Source organism: Lates calcarifer, linkage group LG13 (assembly GCF_001640805.2).
Source record: "Lates calcarifer isolate ASB-BC8 linkage group LG13, TLL_Latcal_v3, whole genome shotgun sequence".
In the NCBI taxonomy this organism is placed as follows: Eukaryota; Metazoa; Chordata; class Actinopteri; family Centropomidae; genus Lates; species Lates calcarifer.
The window spans coordinates 16,362,882-16,383,949 of record NC_066845.1 but is presented as its reverse complement, the minus strand read 5'-3'; the positions used below and the strand labels follow the sequence as shown (position 1 = coordinate 16,383,949).

At 39.5% G+C, this 21,068-nt stretch overlaps 1 protein-coding gene and 1 long non-coding RNA gene across 3 annotated transcripts in view; both read right to left on the bottom strand.

Annotated features, from left to right (window-relative positions):
- LOC108878446 (uncharacterized) overlaps window positions 1-5,354 on the bottom strand; it is a 42,510-nt gene extending 37,156 nt beyond the window's left edge. Inside the window, exon 1 of the long non-coding RNA XR_001960232.2 lies at window positions 5,003-5,354. This is a non-coding gene — a long non-coding RNA (uncharacterized LOC108878446). The remainder of the gene's footprint in view (window positions 1-5,002) is intronic.
- A 1,963-nt stretch (window positions 5,355-7,317) lies between these two features.
- zbtb34 (zinc finger and BTB domain containing 34) lies at window positions 7,318-20,628 on the bottom strand. Of its 2 annotated transcripts, none has more exons than XM_018669391.2 (2): window positions 20,320-20,628; window positions 7,318-13,997 (listed from the first exon to the last, which is right to left on the bottom strand). In XM_018669391.2, exons 1-2 carry the CDS (start codon window positions 20,344-20,346, stop codon window positions 12,462-12,464), a joined length of 1,563 nt encoding a protein of 520 aa, XP_018524907.1. In that variant the 5' UTR covers window positions 20,347-20,628; the 3' UTR covers window positions 7,318-12,461. The 2 variants fall into 2 exon arrangements, with proteins under 2 accessions (XP_018524907.1, XP_018524908.1); XM_018669392.2 differs by having other exon boundaries at window positions 20,402-20,625.
- Between the last annotated feature and the right edge of the window lie 440 nt (window positions 20,629-21,068).

Here is a 21,068-nt window from a genome sequence, read left to right as displayed (position 1 = left end):
GTGAACTGGTTGCATAAAAACATGTCTCAAACACTATCAGCTATCACAGTGTTTGTGTATAGAGTCAGCACACCAAGGAATGACGAATGAAATGTGACAGGCTTGTAAAACTAATGCATCTAGCAGTCTCCTCCACTGACAGCAGAAACCACCTTTACTTCACTATGTGTCAACGACATTACCAAAGACAGCTGGAAAATGAAGCAAAAATGACTTTACACTGCAATGAACCAAGCTTCATTAATGTCATATTTTGTGACCAGGCTTGAGTTGAAGAAGGTTTAGACAGTTTAGAGAGCATTTGAAATCAATTTCCTATGAATTCCTGTGACTGACAACTTGAACAACAATGTGAGGATGTCTAAAGAAACCAATTATCAACAGAGCAAAACGTGACGTGTGCTATTTAAATCCCTCACTCCAAATAAAACCTAACATACCATGTTAGCATTTTGTACTGCCAAAATGAAGATGGATGCTTATGTGATAGTAGCCAAAACACTTGTCTTACATTAAACTGACAAACACTGGCTGCTAAAATTGGCACATAAGTCAAAAGCTAAAAAGCTTTCTTTCCAGTAACAAAGAGGCTTTGGATGGAACAAAGGAAGATATTCATCACTGTGACTGTCACTGTTGTCAGCTGTGTTTTTACTAAAGATGGATGGGACAGTAAATTGCACTTTGTACCAAATCCTTCTGTCTTCCAAGACAGGTCAACACTTTTTTATAGCAATTACATCCTAAAACCAGTATAAGTCTGCTTTGTCAATTAATCTAATCGTGGTAAAACAGAGGACGATGCTTCATCGTCTCCATAAACAGAGACGACAGACTCTTTGGAAGCCATGCACGTCTGAGGACTCACCACGATGGAAAACCTTCAGTAAGGGTGGCCTGTGCAGCCCCCACTCCTCAACCAACATGGAAAACCATGAGCTGACACAGTGCTCACTCAGCACAAAGAGAACCGCATTTCCTGAGCCTTCAAACCTGAACCTTGAAATTGGCCTGTATTGTTGTCTCACATCTGCAAAAGTCCATGTCCTTGTACTTTCAGTACAACCATTTTTAACTTTCCTGTGCTCCCATGAATCCATTTCACTCCACCTTTGGAGTAAATGTAGTCATACCTCGAGAGACCACTGCACAAATTTTTCAGTGGTGGCTTTAACCACTCACATGTCATGCCTGCATTATGAGCAAACTGTGGGCATCCGCTGAGAGACAAAACACGCCACATAACATAAAGTTTAATGTTAATTATTAACAGCTCTACCAAATATGATGGATGAGTAATGGTAGACATTATAGGCTTAAAAACAATTAAATCAACATAACATCTTGAAGATTTCTGTGCCCCTCTATAGGATATGTTAAATGTGAAAGGACTGTGTAGGAGAAGTACTTGTCTACTGTATCCTTTCCTCCTCCATTTTCTAATGGCTGTAAACCAAGCCCATGCTAAAAGCTTCACATGCTAGTAGCCAGTACAACTATGAAATAGAACTGAATACCCTGTTCATAAAATTGGATTAGAATACAATAACTTTAACTTTTAAGCAGAATCGTTCCTCCTGTAAAAAAGAAGAAAACAGTCATCAAAACACATTTTATACAGACACTAACTGTGTCTGTAAAGTGAAAACATATCCATCTTTCTGTCATCTCCCATTCCTCTCTCTGTTCTCTTCTTCAATGTGATCACTACATAATTTTCTCATAATTCATTACAGACTGTCACGATACACTGAGGTAACACAGCTATGCTTTCATTTCAGTGTCTGGATCACTTCTCTGTGTCTGTCACTTCTATGAAATGGAGCATTCCACTGAGGTGACACAAAAGTGATGTGATTGAAACCTACCATTGTCACACTGCAAGTCAGCAAAAACACATCTCTGAACACTAGGGAATACCAAACAGTGAGATCCAACAAAATGCTGCGCAATAAAAGGTAACCAACATCTTTTTCCAAGTCATTTACTCAAACCACTGCTGCTGTAAAATTATTGTGATGCATATGGTTGTTATTAAGAAATGTTTCAAAATAGAAACACGTAATAGTGTGGCGAAGCTTTGGAAGCATAGTCACTTCATTGTTTATTACTTACATAGTGGAACTATTGAATTTGTTTTTTTGTTTTTTTTTCATTTTCCAAAGGCTCAGCATTTGAACTGATTTCCAACTGTGGAGATGTGCAGATTTGCTTATAGCTTTACAGCCACATGCCATGACCACTGTTTCATGTTCTTCCAAAGCGTCTGTGAGTCCTCTGCTGGGAACTTACAGGAAATCTCTTAAGGATGGACGAGAGGAATTTTCCTTAGCACGATGGAAATTTTATTTTGTAAGGTATTTCTGTGGCTTTTTCCAGTGTTGCAGTACTTCACTGCTTCAACAAAACTTTGTTAGCAAGGTATTTTAATTCTTAGACAAATAGTCTGTGTAATACATTATATCTTTGGGAACTGGACAGTGATACTTCAATAAGGTACACGTTAATTTTTTTTCCATGTGCAGCCTGTGACCTTTTTAAACACCGTTCACTCTGCATTTTCATCTCTTTATCAATAATTGCTCACAGATGCAGGACACAAAGACACACATGCAAACTTCATTGTTATTTGGCATTAGTTTGATAAATCCATTAGGAAAACAATTTTAGGCAATGAAGTGAAATCAATTTTTGGCCGCAACCAAAACTGATCACACAAGTATGCCAAAATCTTCAAATACAAAACCACTAAAGTGATATTTTAATCACACTGCAGGGAGGCACTGTATCTATGAATTAATATGTATGTAATTAATACTTTTTAAGAGAGAGAGCGACAGAGAGCAGACCAGAGACTACAAAACATGACAAAACTAGGATCAACACAAAGTAAGTCTGTATCACAAGATTAAATATATCAAATTCTCAAAAACAAACACTAAAAAATACTTCTTTGTCCTCTTGAATTGTTACTACTTACTGTTGATGCATGCTCTATAGGAAACAAAACTGCAGTCGTCAAACACAGAAACAGCAGTACTCCAAGAGCCTCTAAACGATTACTCGCCTGTGAGTCACAATTACTGGAGCATAGGTCAAAAAGATTGACTCAGTTTTAATAAAGGAAAATATGAACAACATGAATAGGCTTATATTAGGAAAAGGAATGGTTTCTCAGAATCCGACACATGTTCCTCTCTCTCTCTCTCTGGGTTTTGGTTAAATGTGTGTGTTACGGTGTGGGGAGGTATACAATTTACAGCAATACAGACTTAAATTATCAGAGTTGTTAATCTTTAAATAAAACAATCCCGGTATTAAAACAACAGTGGAATCTTAGCAATTAGTGGGTTTCCATGTTTCATTTTTTTTTTTAAATTATAAACTCACTAGAATTGATGCAGAAAGGTTTTGGAACTAGTTCAGGTGAGCCTGAGCATATTTAATCAGACTTGGTTCATTCTGAGTAAATTGCTGTTTAATTTAACATTAAGCTTTAGAGTGGCTACATATTAAAACTCACTTCAAGTGCATTGATTTTCTGTATTACTTCAGTTGGAACAGAAACACACAAATGATTCCAAAGTCAACATCTGTATGAGTTCTGATTACTTTTTAGTTAGTTTCTAATGCAGCATAAGAGGTATAGATCAACGACTGAATACACACTCACTGGTACAGATTTAGGAAAAAAATACAAGTAAAAATGTGAAAGAAATACTGTGCCATAACTTTAATTTATGCCATGTTTGGAAAAAAAACAAAAAGGTATTCAAGTGCTCCCTGTGGCATTAGTGCTCCCTAATAGTCTTAGCCCTTCTCTGCCGAAGCCAAAAAACCTCAGAATATTGTCATAATCATACAGGTAATTCATTCATATTGTATGCTGAAAACCTCATTTTCCCTCTACACAGCTAGAGTAACAACTGCTATTAGACAGACATGCAGTATTCCAGCTATCTGACAGCAGGTACTTTGACTTGTCTTGGGAGGAAAACTACACTTACTGCCTCGCACTTGCATACCAATGCAACCCAGTAAGTTGCAGGAAATTATGGTCACAAACTCCTCTTCTGTTTCTGAGTTATGGCATTGAATAATGGCCTGAATTTCTTTTTGCAGAACATTATGATGTCACAGTAAAGCAGACCTTGGACCTTTTGAACATAAAATGTCATCACTTCTTCATTTTATCCCACTAGATATTTATGGGAAATTGTGTCATAATCAGTGTATGAGTTATGGACAAATATGTGTTTTGTAAGGTCGCAGTGCACCTGACCTTTGACCTTAAACATCCAAATTCTAATGAGTTCATCCATGAGTCCAAGTGGACGTTTGTACCAGATGTACTGAAATTCCCTCAAGGCTTTCCTGATATATCGCCTTCACAAGAACGTGACCGACGGACTGACGACACGAAAACAGCCATAACAACAGGTGTTACTAATAGCATTACTCCAGTACGTCATGACAACGAGCCTGTATGGCGAATACCAGGACCCTGAACAGCAGCTAAGACATTAATTTTATCATCTACACCTGTGCTTTTCCTACTGCGACACGTCAAAATGAAGGCTACAGCTGAGCCTGTCATGTTTAGGACAATTAAAGTGGTCTGAACAGAGTATCATGAACACCTGCGCAACACAATACAAGCCTGGTACCATAGGTCACATAGTCTGTCACAAGTGTTCACAAACTATTTTAACTACAAGTAGTAAAATAACGGTGCCTGAGGTGCAGACAATAGATTGCCTACAAAAGTAAATGTAAATGTGAAGCAAAGCGGACTGTTTCAATATTAACATAATTTCAGTTAGCGAGGTACTGTATTTTACTTACCTTACAGGTGGTTAAGTGACCTAGTAAACATATTTTGTCGAGCCGCACCAGCTAGCTAACAAGCAGCTAAATTTACAGACACGTTACGTTACTGATGTTGGTTGCACGAAATGAACCAAGCTTAGACAACAGTCAGCTATTAAATACGAAAAGTTACCTTAACTACTCGCTTTTATTCCTGATTCGGAGACTTCCTTCTCACGGCCTTGATTTCCCTGTGGAGCCCACATGTGCCCGACAGCAGTCGCGCGAGGGGACGTGTTGTGTGCGTCAGTGCAACCGGGTCAAAGGTTAATTTTCCTAAATTGCCAGGTATTTCCTATAGAGTGATTTAACGCGCTCGTTGTTGAGCTACATCTACAATTTCAAGCGGTTTCCTACCCACAGAAGGAATTCCCCTGGGAATAAACGAATTTAGGTGACGGTTTGTTCATTTTATGTGTGTGGGAACCTCTCACCTGCTGTCCTCTTCTTCCTCATCAGCTAAATTCCTTCCTTTTAAATCCCTGACACTATTTTGTTAATTCAGGGAGCAGTGAGGTAATAATAGCATTTGCTATGAGTGTCAGATGGGCTAAAGGGTCCATTATGCTACATTGTCACTGTCACTTGAGACTATCTTTAATTCAGTCAGACACAGTTTAATTAAGTAATAGTATGAGTCACTTCTACATCAGTCCTATTGTAATAATGCCAAATAACAATAACATAGTGGTAAAAGATTTTAAAAGCTCCATATCTTTCACAAGAGTCACTGAGATTAGGTTTTATGGGGATGGAGAAGGGCCAAACATTTAGCTATGTTTCTGAATTCAATCACTTAATTGGTCACATGTTAAAACATCATGGCACAGAAACTCTTTTGGTGCTTCAGCAGCACTCACTACCTGGCTGCTATAGGGCATGACCCATTCTGAACACTGAGATACTAATTGGGTTTGCAGTTTCAGGACTGTGGGTGCATTGCTGCATGACATAGACTCAGCCACAACCCAGTCCACCGAAACTGTGTCGGGAAATCAAGACCCATCAGTCATGTTATAGTGGCAAAACTGCCATAACAAAACTAATGATCATCCTGAAAGTGCAAATTAACAGCTATACATATCAGTTATTCACTCCCATCCAACCGTTAGGGTTTGTGTTACTGAGAGCTGCAATACATCATACCCATAGAATGCAGTTAAAGACCCCTGGTGGAAACACAAGACTGCCTCGGGTTTCCTGGCCTTGTATTTTGTGGTTCTTTTTATTCTCATATTCCACTGAACAGAGCAATTTTGCATATTATTTTAGGATCAGATGTCTGTACTGCCCTATAATGCTGTCATTTAAACAATTCATCCAGTTTATTAGAATTTTCAGCAATGAATGATGCTTATTTCACACTATGTTTCCAAGTGGTATGTTATTTACTGAGATTACCAGTATCAGACAATATATTATAAAGAGAAATTCTACATAAAACACTGTGAAATTCTCAAAATGGAAGTTGGTGTAAAACTGGAACAAGCTGCCTGAAAGTAGGATTGTAAACCATTTCAAGAAAACGTCAGTGAAGCACGTTGCTAGCCAATTTGGTGGTTTATTAGTCATTTGGTTCCCTTATGGTCCTACTTCTTATAAAACCCACAAACAGTGGTAACTCTACAGGAGACTGCTGCACAGCTGCAGCTTTACGAATATATTTCTCCCCTTAGATACATTTTTTAACACAGTGGGGACAGAAGCCGTAACACTGCTGAGGATTAGGTTGAGAATATGACAGGAGATCCAACGAGAGCCTGCTTGGTGATAAATTAATTTTACTGCCAGCCACCTGAGACTAAAGCAATTTATTGTCTTATATTCTGCTACTTGGCCTCTGTGACTTTTGTGAATGGCCTATTTTCCATGGTTGCTGCCTGCAGCCAAATAGAACACGCAAGAGGAAAAGTTCTTTTCAAGCATCTGGTTCGGTCATTTTTATCTATCAAAATGTATTTAACTCCATTTTTACACCAGTGGTCTACTGTTTAGTCAAGACTATCTTTCTATTAGAAACACAGCCTGTTTTTGATATTTAAGCTAAACAGCTCTGTCTTTTAAGTCACAATGGCCTAATAATTTTGAGCTATACTGTACTTCTCATTTAGATTTGCCTGCAGAATTTCTGGCACTAAAGATGAGTGACTCCTTTAACTGTATTAGTTATTCACTAGCTCCCTCTAGAGGGTCAACATTGCACTTGCATCAGATATTCCTCCAGATGGTTCACATGGTGTTACTGTAGTATCAAGAATTCCATGCATGCCAGCAACACATTTTGAACATACAGAGGAGTGTGTTGCTGTTCAACACACAGTAAAGAAAATTAAAGGGTGGCTGTATAGAACAGTATGCTCTCCTCCTCTGTTTTACATCAAATTTGAGTTTTCGTGCACATATTAACATGAATAAACCAATCCAGTTGTGAGAAACAAAAAAGACAAATCAGAGCCAAATCAGCGTCTTTATTTTACAAACGCATTATTCTATTGACATTTTTTTATATATAATAAAAAAGCAATTTACAAGCTTAAGAACCAAAATGAAGCAGCACAGAATGATTATGAGTAAAATATATAATTTGAATAAATATATTTTATTTCATGCTATAAAATAAATTCATAAATGGCAATAGATACAACATCAGCTCTAGCTAGCTTCATTTACTTCATAGTTGTACAAAACAGTAGAGTTCTGAGGTTCACAGTTGGGTTGTGAGGTTGTGTGTAGAGTGGACAAAACAGGGGTTGGGGCGTTTCTGCTGTCATGGTTTTGGTTTGTGGTCTCCAGTGCTCCTCAAGCTTCAGCTCTGTGGAAAATATGGGCTCATTGAGACCTTGAGGCAGAATGTTTGAAAACCACTGACTGAGGACTTGTTTCCCCACCTGAAGAGAAGTGCACAATTATTCTATGGACATAAGATGTATGTCCAATGAGACCACTTTTAACACTATATACCCTGAGTTCTAAGTTTTTTTTTTTGTTTTTTTTTTCTTTTTTGCCTTGTCACCAAATACATATGAGCCAGAGACATTATAGTGCAGAGTTTAGGGAGTTGTAAAAGTCATAGGGACAATATCTTAGCTGAAAACTTCCCCTCTGATCCTGAACAACTACAACTACAAGTCTCAGTGCCAGAGGAGCCAGAGGAGATCACTGAACCTCAACACAACAAGAGATAGCCCGCCCCTAAACAGTGGCTATACAGCCCAAAAATCCCTTTCATTATTCGACACAGCTGGAGGTGCAACTCTGAACAGTGCCACTGAGTTTGATGACTGAACCACATGCTCAGTTCTTGTGTTGCAGTTTACTGACTACCACTGGATTTTGATGAACATTTAGAACACCAGCAAGCAACACCACTTTTTAATTTCTATATACTTTCTGAGGAGGAAGTCAACCTGTCCAAAGTTTCAGAAAATATATAAAAATAAATCAATATCAAATTTGTCCAGGTCCTACTTCAATTCAACAGCTCCCTGACATTCAGTTTGCTTGATATATGACAGGCCAATATTTCAATAGGCTTGATGATCCCAATACACCACTTTTAAAAAGGTTATTGCTTTTTTTTTTCCTCGTAATACACAGTGGACAGAAACTGACAGAAAAGCTATGGAAGACTTAAGATTTTTTTCTAAGCCTGTATCAGTGTTCGTAAACTACCTGAAGTGAGTTTATTATAAAAGGAATAGGACGAGCTGCAATTTCAAAAAAGTAGTCTGACAGCCTTCCCTGTAAACACTTCCTTTTGATTACTTGTGGCCCATAATGCATCTCCTGTTCCTCTCAGAGGTGTGGAACTAAGAGCTGACAAAGAGTTGATTTGAGTGTGTGTCAAGTTCAGCTGGTTCTGTAGATGTGTACTATCACATACGTAACTGTAGTTCATGAAAAGCACTTAAACAATTTCCCCTCCTTTCACCTATGATGAAGACATGGATTTGTTTAGTCGTTTGATAAGAAAAAAAAAAAACCTGACTAGTCTAGAAGCACCATTTAAGGGGAAAAGGTCCCTAACAAAGTGATTGAGGCCATTATAGCTGAGTCCCTTAAGGGTAACTACAGAGAAAATGTAGACTTCCTGGATGGAATTGTTATGTTCTATTAATCAAAAACTGCAAGTGCACAATTGATGACACAAATACAAGAAAACTCAAGTTAAAAAAATTATCCATTGGCAATTTTATACAATTTTGTGGTTGAGCAACGTGCAATTCAGCTACAGTCTATGAGGGTAAGTTTTTTTGTCTCCACAAATATTCAGTTTATCATCAGCTAAAAACCCAGACAGTTGTTCCCCTGCCAGATGCTCCAAGAGAACAGGGAGAAAGAAGATTTGTGTTTCTCATGCATCTCCTTCCTTCATTGAAATACCTACAACTACAGTACATTGCAAAGATTGTCCTCAGTGGCTGGAGATGAGGAGATACAGTATAGTCTCTGAACGTGGGGGCAATGGCTTGCAGGGAACAAGTCTGTCTAGTTTGATTGTAATCAGTTGCTACAAAATCAGTTAAACTTTAAAATCCATCCCATGACAAAAAACATGAATCAAATGATAAAAAGCAAGAATGACATGAATTAATTTCTACTCATTGTTGGTACCACGTTACAATAACTGATGTGGCCATATTTTGTTATAATCTCTCTATTCAATCCATTTAAAAATGAAACAGGCACAGGAATCTAAGTGCCAGAATCTAAAATGTAAAGCTTGTGGCAAGGCACTAAGTTTAAGATGCCACTTTTTGTGAAGTATTCTCTCTGTGGTTTACATTGGCTTTAAACAATTACAATACCTATTGCACAATTTTTATATTGTCAGCTTTTGTATGGCTTAATATATAATGTTATTTATGACTTCGCTGCTTAACGTCCTCTTAGCAAATTGTTCAAATTTTACACAAGTGATTGTTATAAGCTGGGAAAAGTACATTCCTTGCAAATAGCAATTAACTACTCCTACATTAAATTAAGAACCTATTCTTATTAATGGGCATTCAATTAGCAATACAGTCAAAATTTACTGTTAAAAAACACCTATTAGTCTTTGGTGTGAACTCTTGGCACAAAATTCTTTTAGCAGTTTGTACCCATTACTCACAAAACATTACTGACAATAATGCAAGACGGTATGAATTTCCTCCTTTTTTTTAAGTGAAGGGCAAGAATCATCATAGGCAGAGTCAGATAAGTCAGCAACTGATTTTGGTGAGGTCAGATCAGCTGTCAAACCTGCACATCACATCAGTGGCTGACAGGAAAAAACTTAGTAAACATTCATCTAAAAAGTACTGTATAGGCTGACAGACTGTGGGTGATGATGACCAAATGTGTATGTGATAATCTGTACACATAAAGATATAGAAAAGCTAGCTATACCGATTTTTTTCAAAAATTCCCTAAATTTTGGATTTCTATCTTAACTGTCAATGAGTGGAGACAATGACCACACATTCAGTGGAATAAAAGGACTGCGTTCTTGACATAATATTAAACAAAAGCAAAAAAAACAAATATTCTCCCACCAAACGCACACAACGTAGAAAATTGTATGAAAACCGTAAAATAATCAAACTCAATTCATTGACACAAATTCAGCATGGACCAGACAGGGACAGAATAAAAGCATTTAGTAGGTGCTCTTCCAAAAAAAAAAAAAACTTTACACAGCTGGATGGTGAACAAGAAAGCAGGACAGGCCAAAAGGGACCACCCAGCTGAGCTTTAAGTTTGCAAATTATGACAGGATAATCAATCAGGCTTTCTAAGTGCCTTTAAGTATTTACTGTGAATGCAGATTCCTTTAAATCAGAATGGAAATAAAACCAAGTCTATATATGCTAAAAACACCCCCATCCCCATGGTTCAAATAGTATAGATAAAATACAATGTTGCCATGTGTATGGCTTGTAGCCAATAGTATTCATGTGGTTGCAGAGTCTCATTAAAGTTCACAACATTTTCACTTAGAGGAAAAATGTCTGTGAAGCAAGTACTACTCTGACACTGCTGCTCCTGCATCAGAATTAAGACAGAGATTAGCACATTTTATCACTAGAACAGCTCCCATCCCACCCACTAACTCTGCAAAGTGCATAAATACTTTGGATAACTGGCTAACTCTTTACAACATTTACCTCTTAGCCTTAATCTAGCTATGCCGCATCTATGTCAACACCATAAAGGAGGACTGATAAAATTGGAAAACATGTTCCAAATCTGCATTTCACCCTAACCAATGCAGAGAACAAAGATCACAGACCAGTCATCCCATCATAAAAGACAGGACAGAATGAGAAAAAAGGAAATAAACTAATAACTCTTTCAATTAATGTAAGAAAAACCATGTCAAAATGGCTGAGATTCCTTTGTTCTTTCTGTTTGCATATTATTCAGACTAGTACACTATATTGATTTATGTGAACAGTTCAAGAGCTGTTCCTACTGTGCTGAGTTGACAATGAGTACTCCTGTCGCAGTTAGACATTGAGTATTAACCTAGAAGCCTACCTCAGGACAAAACACATACAATAGTTGAGTATAAATCTGTCATCATCAGAGTACAGAGGAATATAAACGACTTCACTGTGTGGACGTAATTCACCCAATACATGAATGACAGCATCTAAAACCACCTTGGCCAACAGAGTGAGATCTCCAGTAGTGATGAGAGATAAAAATCCTTAAGTGTTTTGTAGAAGAAATGTCGTAAGACGGCAAAATCATACGTATCTTGAAAAATATGCAGGGCCATTCTCTTACTCTGTTCTCCGCATTTGCCAAAAACATACACACAAGTAAGCTAGCAAATTTAATGCACTCCTAACATAGCACCTTCTTAATCATCATTTTAACGTGGCTGACCATGAAACAATTAACAAGGACTTTGTCCCTACTCCATACAATCAGCAAGGAATATTTCCCCTAAGTATCAAGGCTTTGTGTTGAGAGAATATTCTTTACAGGGTTTGGCAATAAGATACTGTACATACAACCGAAAACGGATTGCAAACGGTGAACACATCTGTGCCTGGTAGGTTCTTGGCTATGAGGTAGAACCTGGTGAGTTTAAGTTAAAATACTGTCTGTTATGAGTATGTAGTTGCATCATGAGGTATTGAACGGATATGTCACACGAAGCTTTGCACTGGCAGAAAAATCATTCCTTGTGAGTAAGTGACCTCCTGTGGTCACATGTGCAAAAACAGGTCAGGTAAAAAGGTGATATGACAAGCATCTTACCAGAGCTTTCACATTATCAATTATTGCAACATGCCTATATAACTCTGTAAATATGTTTTAAAAAACATGGAAAGATAAAAAGAGAAATCAATTAGGGGGTCTTGATTATTGGGACCTCCTCAAAAATAGTAAGTTGTTACTCCCTTTGCTTGAAAGAATCAAATTTCTATAAAGCACCCATTTGCTCTCTCCATTCAACATCTAACTTTCACAAAATTGACAGAAACCCTTGATGCAAGAAATGCCGGAAGTAGAGGGAGTTGATTCAAAAAGAATAAAGTCCTTTAACTTGAGTTGAAATTAACATTTCTTAAAGCTTCCTTAACCTGAAGCAGGACCTAAAAATCACATCTCGATGCTTGAGCCTCCTCTGGACTGCATTTTGAACTTTCCTCCATATCATTGGCTGGTGCCTCTTCTGCATATTGCGCCTCAAAGGCCATCGCCTCAGACGTATCCTCTTGGTCCTTCTGACCTGAGCTTCCCTCCGTCCTCTCTGGAGAGTCCGTGTGATTGCTGCCCTCTGATGCTCCCATGTGCTTCTTCCTCAGGTGCTGGTTAAGGGTGCCCTGAAATGGGAAGCATTTGCCACAGATCTGACAGTGGAAGGGCTTGTTGTCCGTGTGGCCACGGATGTGGTACTCCAGCTGGTCTTTCCTTGTGTACTTCTTGCCACAGAATTTGCAAACAAATGGAGTGATTCCCATGTGCAGGCGCATGTGGCGGTCCAGGCTCCCTTTCTGATTGAAGGTCTTTCCACAGTAGATGCAAATGAGTCTCTCATTGTAGGGGTACCACTGACTCCGCAGGCTGCGCTCTCGCACATCGTTCTCCAACCCTGTGGGTCCGACGGCTGATTCGCTATCTTCTGAGCCCGGTTTGATATGACTCAGCACCCCTGCAGGGATGGCCAGAGGGCGCTTCGCCCTGGCTCGCCCACCTCTGAAGCCACTGAGTATGGAGCGGGAAGGACTGGAGCTGCTAAGGTTGACGAAGCATGGGGAGGACAGCCCTGAGTAAGAGTAGGTAGCAGGCTGGATGACAGGACCATAAGAACCCACACTAACAGCCACCACCTGTTCTCCATCCACCAACTCTGTGTGGTAGCCATCATCACCAGCTGAGGAACTATCTGAGTAAGTGGGCCTGTCGGTCTTCTCTATCTTCACATGCACATCTGTTATTTGCCCATCTTTGCCAATCAGTTCCACTTGCTCTGTTTCTCCCTCCATGGGAGCATCATGCTCTGACACACTATCACTACTGCCACGGTCCGACTGGCCTTCCTCTTGCTGCTGTCGCCCACGGCCCAAGTTGTGTCCTGCCTGACTCTGCCGGGAGTAGTAAGGGGGGGAGATCTGGGTAGGGTTTACAAAGAGGTTGCTGTCATTGACCCCATTGCGGTTGGTCTGCGAGTCATCCTTCTCTGGGCTGCACACACTGATTGGGAGGCTGATCTTGGAGTGGATGCTCTCCAGGATTTGGGTGCACTTGTCAATGATGGCCTGCATCTGCAGAAAGCTGGCAGCAGTGAGGAAACTGATAATATCCTTGAGCTGCAGAGACATGTGACCTGTGTAGCAGAATGCAAGAAGCTGCTCAAACACCTCAGGGCTTTTGATGACCGAGATGGAAAGGCCACTCATGGTGCTGAGAGCTGAGTGGTCACGAAAGTAGGGTGAACTAGCTGCCAGCACAGCCTTGTGGGCTCGAAATGGCTGGCCCTGAATGTGAACAATGATGTCACACAGCTTCCCTTGCAGCCGCAGCTCATTGAGCTGGGTCAGAACAGTGTTACTGAACTCCGGCACATCAAACTCGATGTAGCTGCCGTCGTCCATTTCTTGGATATGTTTCTCCAGTTTGTCGACAGCCTGATGGGAAAAGAAAAAAAGGAGAAAACATTAAGTTTTGAAACAGTGCATTTGCAATAGATTGCAGCATTTTCACAATTTCACAGATAATAAAAAACATATGTATTATAACACAAATGAGGATGGAAGCTGTTTCAGATTAACATTTGATACGGCTTACTTTAGAAAGTACTCTATATAACAAATACAATGCAATATGAAACAATATTGAATGCATCTTCCTGAGTGCATTTCCTTAACTCAAGTTTAAAATAAGGTAATATTTATTTATTTAATCTTTAGATACAAGGTTAAGTGATATATATGATCAGAAACAGTATGCTGTGAGACAATATAAATTTGTCAACCTTGTGAGTTACAGTGATGTTCACAATCCAAAATCAACTGTTATACATTTTTTATATTTAATGATACTGCTGCCTGACTGTCAACAGTGAAAGTAGGCACATACTAAACAGTATGAAGTCCAAGAATTTCACTCTCTCTCAAAGATAAAAAACAAAAGTCATCTGCTAGGTCAAAATACGTAACTCCAAACTAATTTGTAAACTGTACATTTATGTTCAGAAAATCACCAACATGATTCACATAATGGCTCCAATATACATTTTAACCATATGGCTGATTTGATCAAAGCAACATAAAGAAAGTGTGGAAGGGATTCTGGCTGTAATCACACCACATAAACAGAATCAAGCACAAGTATTAGAAGAACTGAGAGAACAAGGGAGACAAGGTAATCCAAGGATAATATTGACCATACTGTATCTTTCATTTTATCTGTCATTTATTTATCACATTTTTATTTATTATTCATTCATTCATTTCCATTACTGCCAAACAGGAAATAGAGAGCAAGTAGATGAAACAATTGCTACTGCCGGAACATAATGTACCAGTGTTCTATGTACTGTGAGTGTGGTGAAGCATAAAAGATATAGGAGGGAGCTGCACAGGTATATGCTGCGTTTGGCAGAGAAAGAAGAAAAGCTGGTTCTACATGGAAGGAAGCATGCACCGAGCGTACTTAGTCTTTCCTCTCTTTCAAGCTTCTCTGATATATTTGCATAAAATGTCAGCGATGACACTGGAGCACCTTCTTTTGAATAATTGTGGGTAATGCTTGTTGATTTTCTCATTCCTGATGAACACATCTGACAACTCCCTGCCTGATTTTAGATATCTCTTCTCAAATTAGCCATTACAGTCAAGTTTTAACTGAAACACATTTCGGGGAAATTATCAAATGATCAAATCCCCCCCATGTAGGGCAAGGCTACACCAGCAGTGGCATATCACCCTTATGTAATAATATACTGACTTGAGCTGGATGATAAAATATTAACCATCAGAGGCCCTGCCTTCTCAGCAGAACTAGTTAAACCACACGTCACATCGCGACTGTTCTATTCCGTGTAATTTTCTGTTTGTAAAAATACTTCCGTGTTGCAGAACCTCAGTATGTGTCTGTTTTCCAGCTTAACCCCCCCCCAGCTCAATCTGTCCTTCTCTCATCTCTCCCTCTCCATGCACCCCCCTGTTCACTGGCAATTCAGCATGATCTTATGCGTACTGAATCCCTGTCAGCACTTTGGGAATGTAAACACTTTCTCCAGTTGCCAAATTGTGCCAAGACACCTGTCCAACAAACCATATGTTCTCACCCCAGCACAGATGAGAGGGAAAAATGTAGCAAAACAGAGAAAACTGTAACAAGGTGTGCATTATTCTCACTCCCCCAGTATCAAATACAACATGTTCATATACTAAAAAAATATCAGTGATGGCTGCCAACAGCATGCATACTAGATGGAGCCAAGTTGAAGGGCAGCCAAAGAATGCATGCTCAGTAGTTGAGATGCACATGCTGGGCGAGGGTCACATGCTTGGCTCACGAGGGAAAACCGAAAATGTTAAAACTCAGCTCAAAAATTCCATCTGCAGCTCGAGCGCCCTGCTTGGTAATAAACCTGCTTGACACAGCTGCTTCATGTAGGTACAGAGAGAGGATGCTGACCAAATTTTGATGGTTTGGCCAGCCAAAAGACCTGTGCAACTGTAGAGGAAAGACATACCCTAGAGTTGCAGAGTGTATAAATTTGACATGTCACTCAAAAAGAAAAAAAAAAACAGCAGCAGAAGATAAATCAAAGTCAGCAGGTAAGCATTGTATGTTTTCTTCAACATCAGCAGCATTTCACCGACTTTGAAAAACAGCTTGTGGAGCAGACCAGATCCAGAACAGAAACGCTTAACAAGCAAAGGTTAGGAGAGCAATTTTAAACAGATAGTACAAAACTATAATAGACTATAACTATAAATAGACTAGATTGTGGTACATTAAAGGGAAGATATGATGTGAGAAACTGTGAGAGAACAGCTGGTCTGAGAGTAACATGCATTGTCGAAATTGTTAAAGCTTAGTGGGAGCACACTATGCAGAGTTAAATATTGTATGCTAAGCCTTTGGGTGTGTTCTCTTATTTGATTTGTATGGAGTGAATAACTGGAAAACAAGAAAATGGTCATCTTTCATTTCAGCCTACTCACATGCTTATCAGATGAGCATGTGAAAATACTTAAAGACCACATTATATTTCTACAACATATCCATTCTCGATCTTGCTGTATATGTAAAAAAAAAAAAAAATCATTTGTTAACAGTGCACAGAAATCATAATTACCTAGAAAAATTAAATTGTACGTTATATATTGCATGACAGGGAAGTAAGTTGACCAAATTCTTGTTGGTAACATGGTGATGCTCAAGGCTAAGACTCCTCAAATTAATTATATATGAGTATTTTGGGATTTTAATAGGAAAATGAGGATAACAAGAAAGCATCCACAATGACAGCCAAACAATTTTTCCTTGTCTCCAACACCTGTATTCACTACAAGTAACAAATCATGCATTCAGATGAGAGTAACTAAACTTAGCACAAAAAGTAAGGAAATTTGTGTTTGGTAGATTATTTCTTTGTTGTAACAATGCTTCTTGGCAATAAATCTTATACCGTTGGAAAGCCTTTTTATTACCCTTTTAAATGGTGCCTCAGTTGTAAGGAACATGCATTTGTGGGATGAGCAGCAGAGCTGAGCATGTGGGTTGCGCCCATGAAAAAATTGCCAAATCTTCTCTGCCAATGCCAAACAGCTTATATTGCTGTTGCTATTGACTCATTTTGAGCTTCTGGTCTCATAGGGCTGCCAGGAGGCCTGCCATGACTGCCCTTCACTGTCAGGCCCATTCGCACTCATGTTAGCAAGACATGCTGTGGAACCTGAACATGTGGAGGAATGTTATGTTCAGCGATAAGTCCAGATTCTGCCTACGGCGGTTGGATCATAGGGTCAAAGTGTGGAGAAGACGCAGAGAACGCTATACTGATTGCTGCACCGATAGAGTAACATCTTTTGGTGGAGGCAGTGTGATGGTGCGGGGCGGCATCTCCCTCACTGGAAAAACGAGGCTTGTCATCATTAGAGGCAATCTCAATGCAGAGAGATATCGAGATGAGATTCTGCAACCAGTGGCAATCCCATATCTCCACAGTCTGGGACTGAACTCTATCCTCCAAGATGACAATGCTCGCCCCCACAGAGCGGGGTTTATCTGAGACTACCTCCAGAATTTGGGAGTGGAGAGGATGGAATGGCCTACCAGCAGTCCTGACCTCAACCCCACAGAACTTGTGTGGTCAGCTTGGGCGTGCTGTTCATGCCAGAGTAACCAACACAACCATGTTGGCTGACTTACGACAAATGCTGGTTGAAGAATGGGATATCATCCCACAGCAGTGTGTGACAAAGCTGGTGACCAGCATGAGGAGGAGGTGCCAGGCTATTGTGGCTGTGTATGGTTCTTCCACACGCTACTGAGACACCTGTTTGTTAAATGAATAAATTGTTAAATTGCCAATATGTTTTGTTTCTTCAAACTTCAATCATCCAATCCGCCAAACAAGAGTCAATGGCAGAATAAGCTGTTTGGCATTGGTAGAGAAGATCTGGCAAATTTTTCATAAGTGCAACCCACATACTCAACTCTGCTGCTCATCCCAAAAATGCATGTTCCATACAAATCTTGCACCATTTAAAAGGGTAATAAACATGCTTTCCAACAGTATAAGATTTATTGTCAAGAAGCATTGTTACAACAAAGAAATAATCTACCAAACACAAATTTCATTACTTTTTGTGCTAAGTTTAGTTGAAACATAGCTTATCCACAACAACTGTACTCTGACTCTGCCCTCCATAACTGGTGCTTTGCTCATATTGCGCAGATGTTGCCCTGCATTCTGTCTACAGTCAGCCCTGACGTTCAGCCCTGACAAATTTACCGCCTGTTGTTTGCAGCACAGACAGTGCTTTTAAAGACCAGCACTAATTAGCTAGGATTTCATTCTGCTACATTGTCTTTCCGCCTAGAGCCACCCTGCAGTGATTGCGCTGTTGCAATTACAGTTGGCAGTGGTGAATTTGACGCAATGTCCTTAAAACAGGTTTTATTACCATCAAATGGTCAGGATTTGCTTGAGGTGGAAGATCATTTAAGCAAGGTAGCCACCATTTGCTGTTATAATCCAGTAAAAACCTTTCAAATGTCTGATGTTGAGTCACACATACAGTCTCCTTCTTCAGGTACACTTCTCAAAATTATAGGAAAACACATAGGTAACACTGGTAGAAAGTAAATACTAGAGAACATTTTGAATCATGACATGAGTTTAACCCTTTACCTTGTGAATTAGGAAACACTAATAAACAAGTAATACATTTGAAAATATCAAGACCAAAAAACATATTTTGGGATAGATTAACCAAAATATTGGTGAAAAATATGCCCTTAAAAGCAAATTGCAAATGGTACCTGCAACTGACAAGCACCTGCACTCATACCCCAGCGATTCCTCAATAACCAGATTACCACAAAAGACCTCACAAGATTCCTATTCTCATCAGAGATCGATTTATGCACTTAGCCTCTATATGGCTTGTATTACCCACTCACTAATTTCTGCTAGTGGTTCAAACCAATACAGTTTTATGGCTTCTCCCAAACAGAAACAGGACTATAAAAAAGGAAGGTTGAATGGGTGCAAAACCATAATGCCTATTCATGCAAAAGTCGAAATTGCTTTGGCTCGACTCTGTTCTGACATGCCTTATAGTTAAAATATTTGGACAGGTTTCAGATGCAGTTGTCCGGGACTAACGTATGTTTTTGGTTTCAAATTGGGTTGTTAATGCAGCAGAATGGGAGGTTTCAGAGCAAATGCATGTCACATAAATAGTACTAAACACGTCTTTAATGACCTAGATGAACTCAGGTGTACTGAATAACACTGCCATGTCCCTGCACTTTGTCCTTTCCTGCCATGATATCGCGTACAATTAGTTTACAGGTACATTAACGTTACTAATTGTTGTATCTTTAGCTTTTCAGCCAAATGCCCTGTGAAAACCATTGTTGGTTCAGGTTAATTTCTGACACGCTGAATGCATATGGGCCTGTTACCACCCCTTACACCAACAGTGGGATTACAATGCGATTCATTAATGCAAGTTTTAGCTACTCCTTTAGTAGCTTAATTTATTAATTAAAAGTCGTATTTGGCAGTCCCATGCGTGGATACTGTGGGACATCAGCATGTGCTGTTGATCCCATCGTACGTGCATACTATGCTGATACACTGGGTAGCAAATATACGGTGTTACAAACTTTATTTCAAACCATTCTAATAGTACTTAAGTTAGCTACTGATGAGGCGGTCTATGTAGCGAAGCCGCTAACATTAGCATTAGGTTGATCATCACGTCTCCTTGCTTTTTATTTTGTTGTCTTCATCAACTGTCATTTTAACCGTAACTCGATCAACGTTCGTAGACACATTTGGATCGACTCACAGGGCCGAACCACCCAACTATCAAGCAGCACACAAGCACTGGCTAGCCAGTTAAATTAGCTAGCGCAGCCTAAAACCAGCAACTGTTTCAGAAAAATGCTTAACTTTTACAGATATCACTCTGTCATGCAGGATGGATTAGTTTACGGTTTGGTCACATTTTTCTCTGACTATACAAAAGCTTGACAATATTGTACAGTTTAGTAGCCGAATTACAGCGTCGAACGCGGGTACAAACTATGTCGGCTGTCATATGAAATAGCTACTATGCTAGCTAGCTTAGCTAGCTTAGCTAGCAACCATTCCATGTCAGACAGGCTACGTAGCGACCAATGCTAAGTAGCGGCTAACGCTAGCTAGCAGTTAGTTGGTAGCGTACGGTCGCAGGCAATTATTTCCACATTACTTACACTGTAAGAGCAAAGACGTGCCGACATTACAGACGCATTATGGTCACCAGTCCAAGGCAAAGTTGAAGTCCACCAAACTCACCGTCTCGCAGAATAGTATTAAACGTTGTCCATTCCCCTCAGTAGTTCGCTAACACTACAGCCAGGCCTCCCCCCCTCTCCAGTCCAGATGTGTCAGACAGTTGCTGCTGCAATTTTTGCATCAACAGGAAGTGTTCTTTTGGCTCTTTGCATTCATTCTATCACTGTGTTTTGCAGCAGCCCCTCCCTTGCTCATGTCAGTGTTATGTACTGAGACATCACGTTCTTAATATACGACGTGATGAAGGACATAAAAACGCGCAAAAATAAATGTGAAGTAGCGTACAGTCGGTCCACAAATTGTTTTCAGCAGATAACGTGGCTTTAATCTCCTGGCTACACCCATGTCATGGTAGTATACATATGTCATCTGCTTCCACTTTATAACACCGACAGCGGGAGCGAGTATTAAATGACTAAATGACTGTATGTTTATTTAGTGTATTGTTCTTATGCTTTATACATGTTTATTGTAATACTATAATTCCGTCAGATCTGAAATGATATTAGTAAATATTTTACCAGCTGTGCACCTGTGCAGTTGTGCTATCCCACCCACCACCCACAAAAATCAGCATCAACATTGACTACATTTATACCGTCAGTGTAGGAAAGTGATTTTCCATTTGCATACCAACAGAGGGTAACACCAAGAGACAGCAAGAACT

Excerpts from the sequence above, each read along its gene's own strand:
- zbtb34 (XM_018669391.2), bottom strand. The coding sequence starts at position 20,346 with ATGTCGGCACGTCTTTGCTCTTACAGT. Across the intron at positions 13,998-20,319 it reads CACGTCTTTGCTCTTACAGT|GCTGTCGACAAACTGGAGAA; the intron begins GTAAGTAATGTG and ends TTTTCCCATCAG.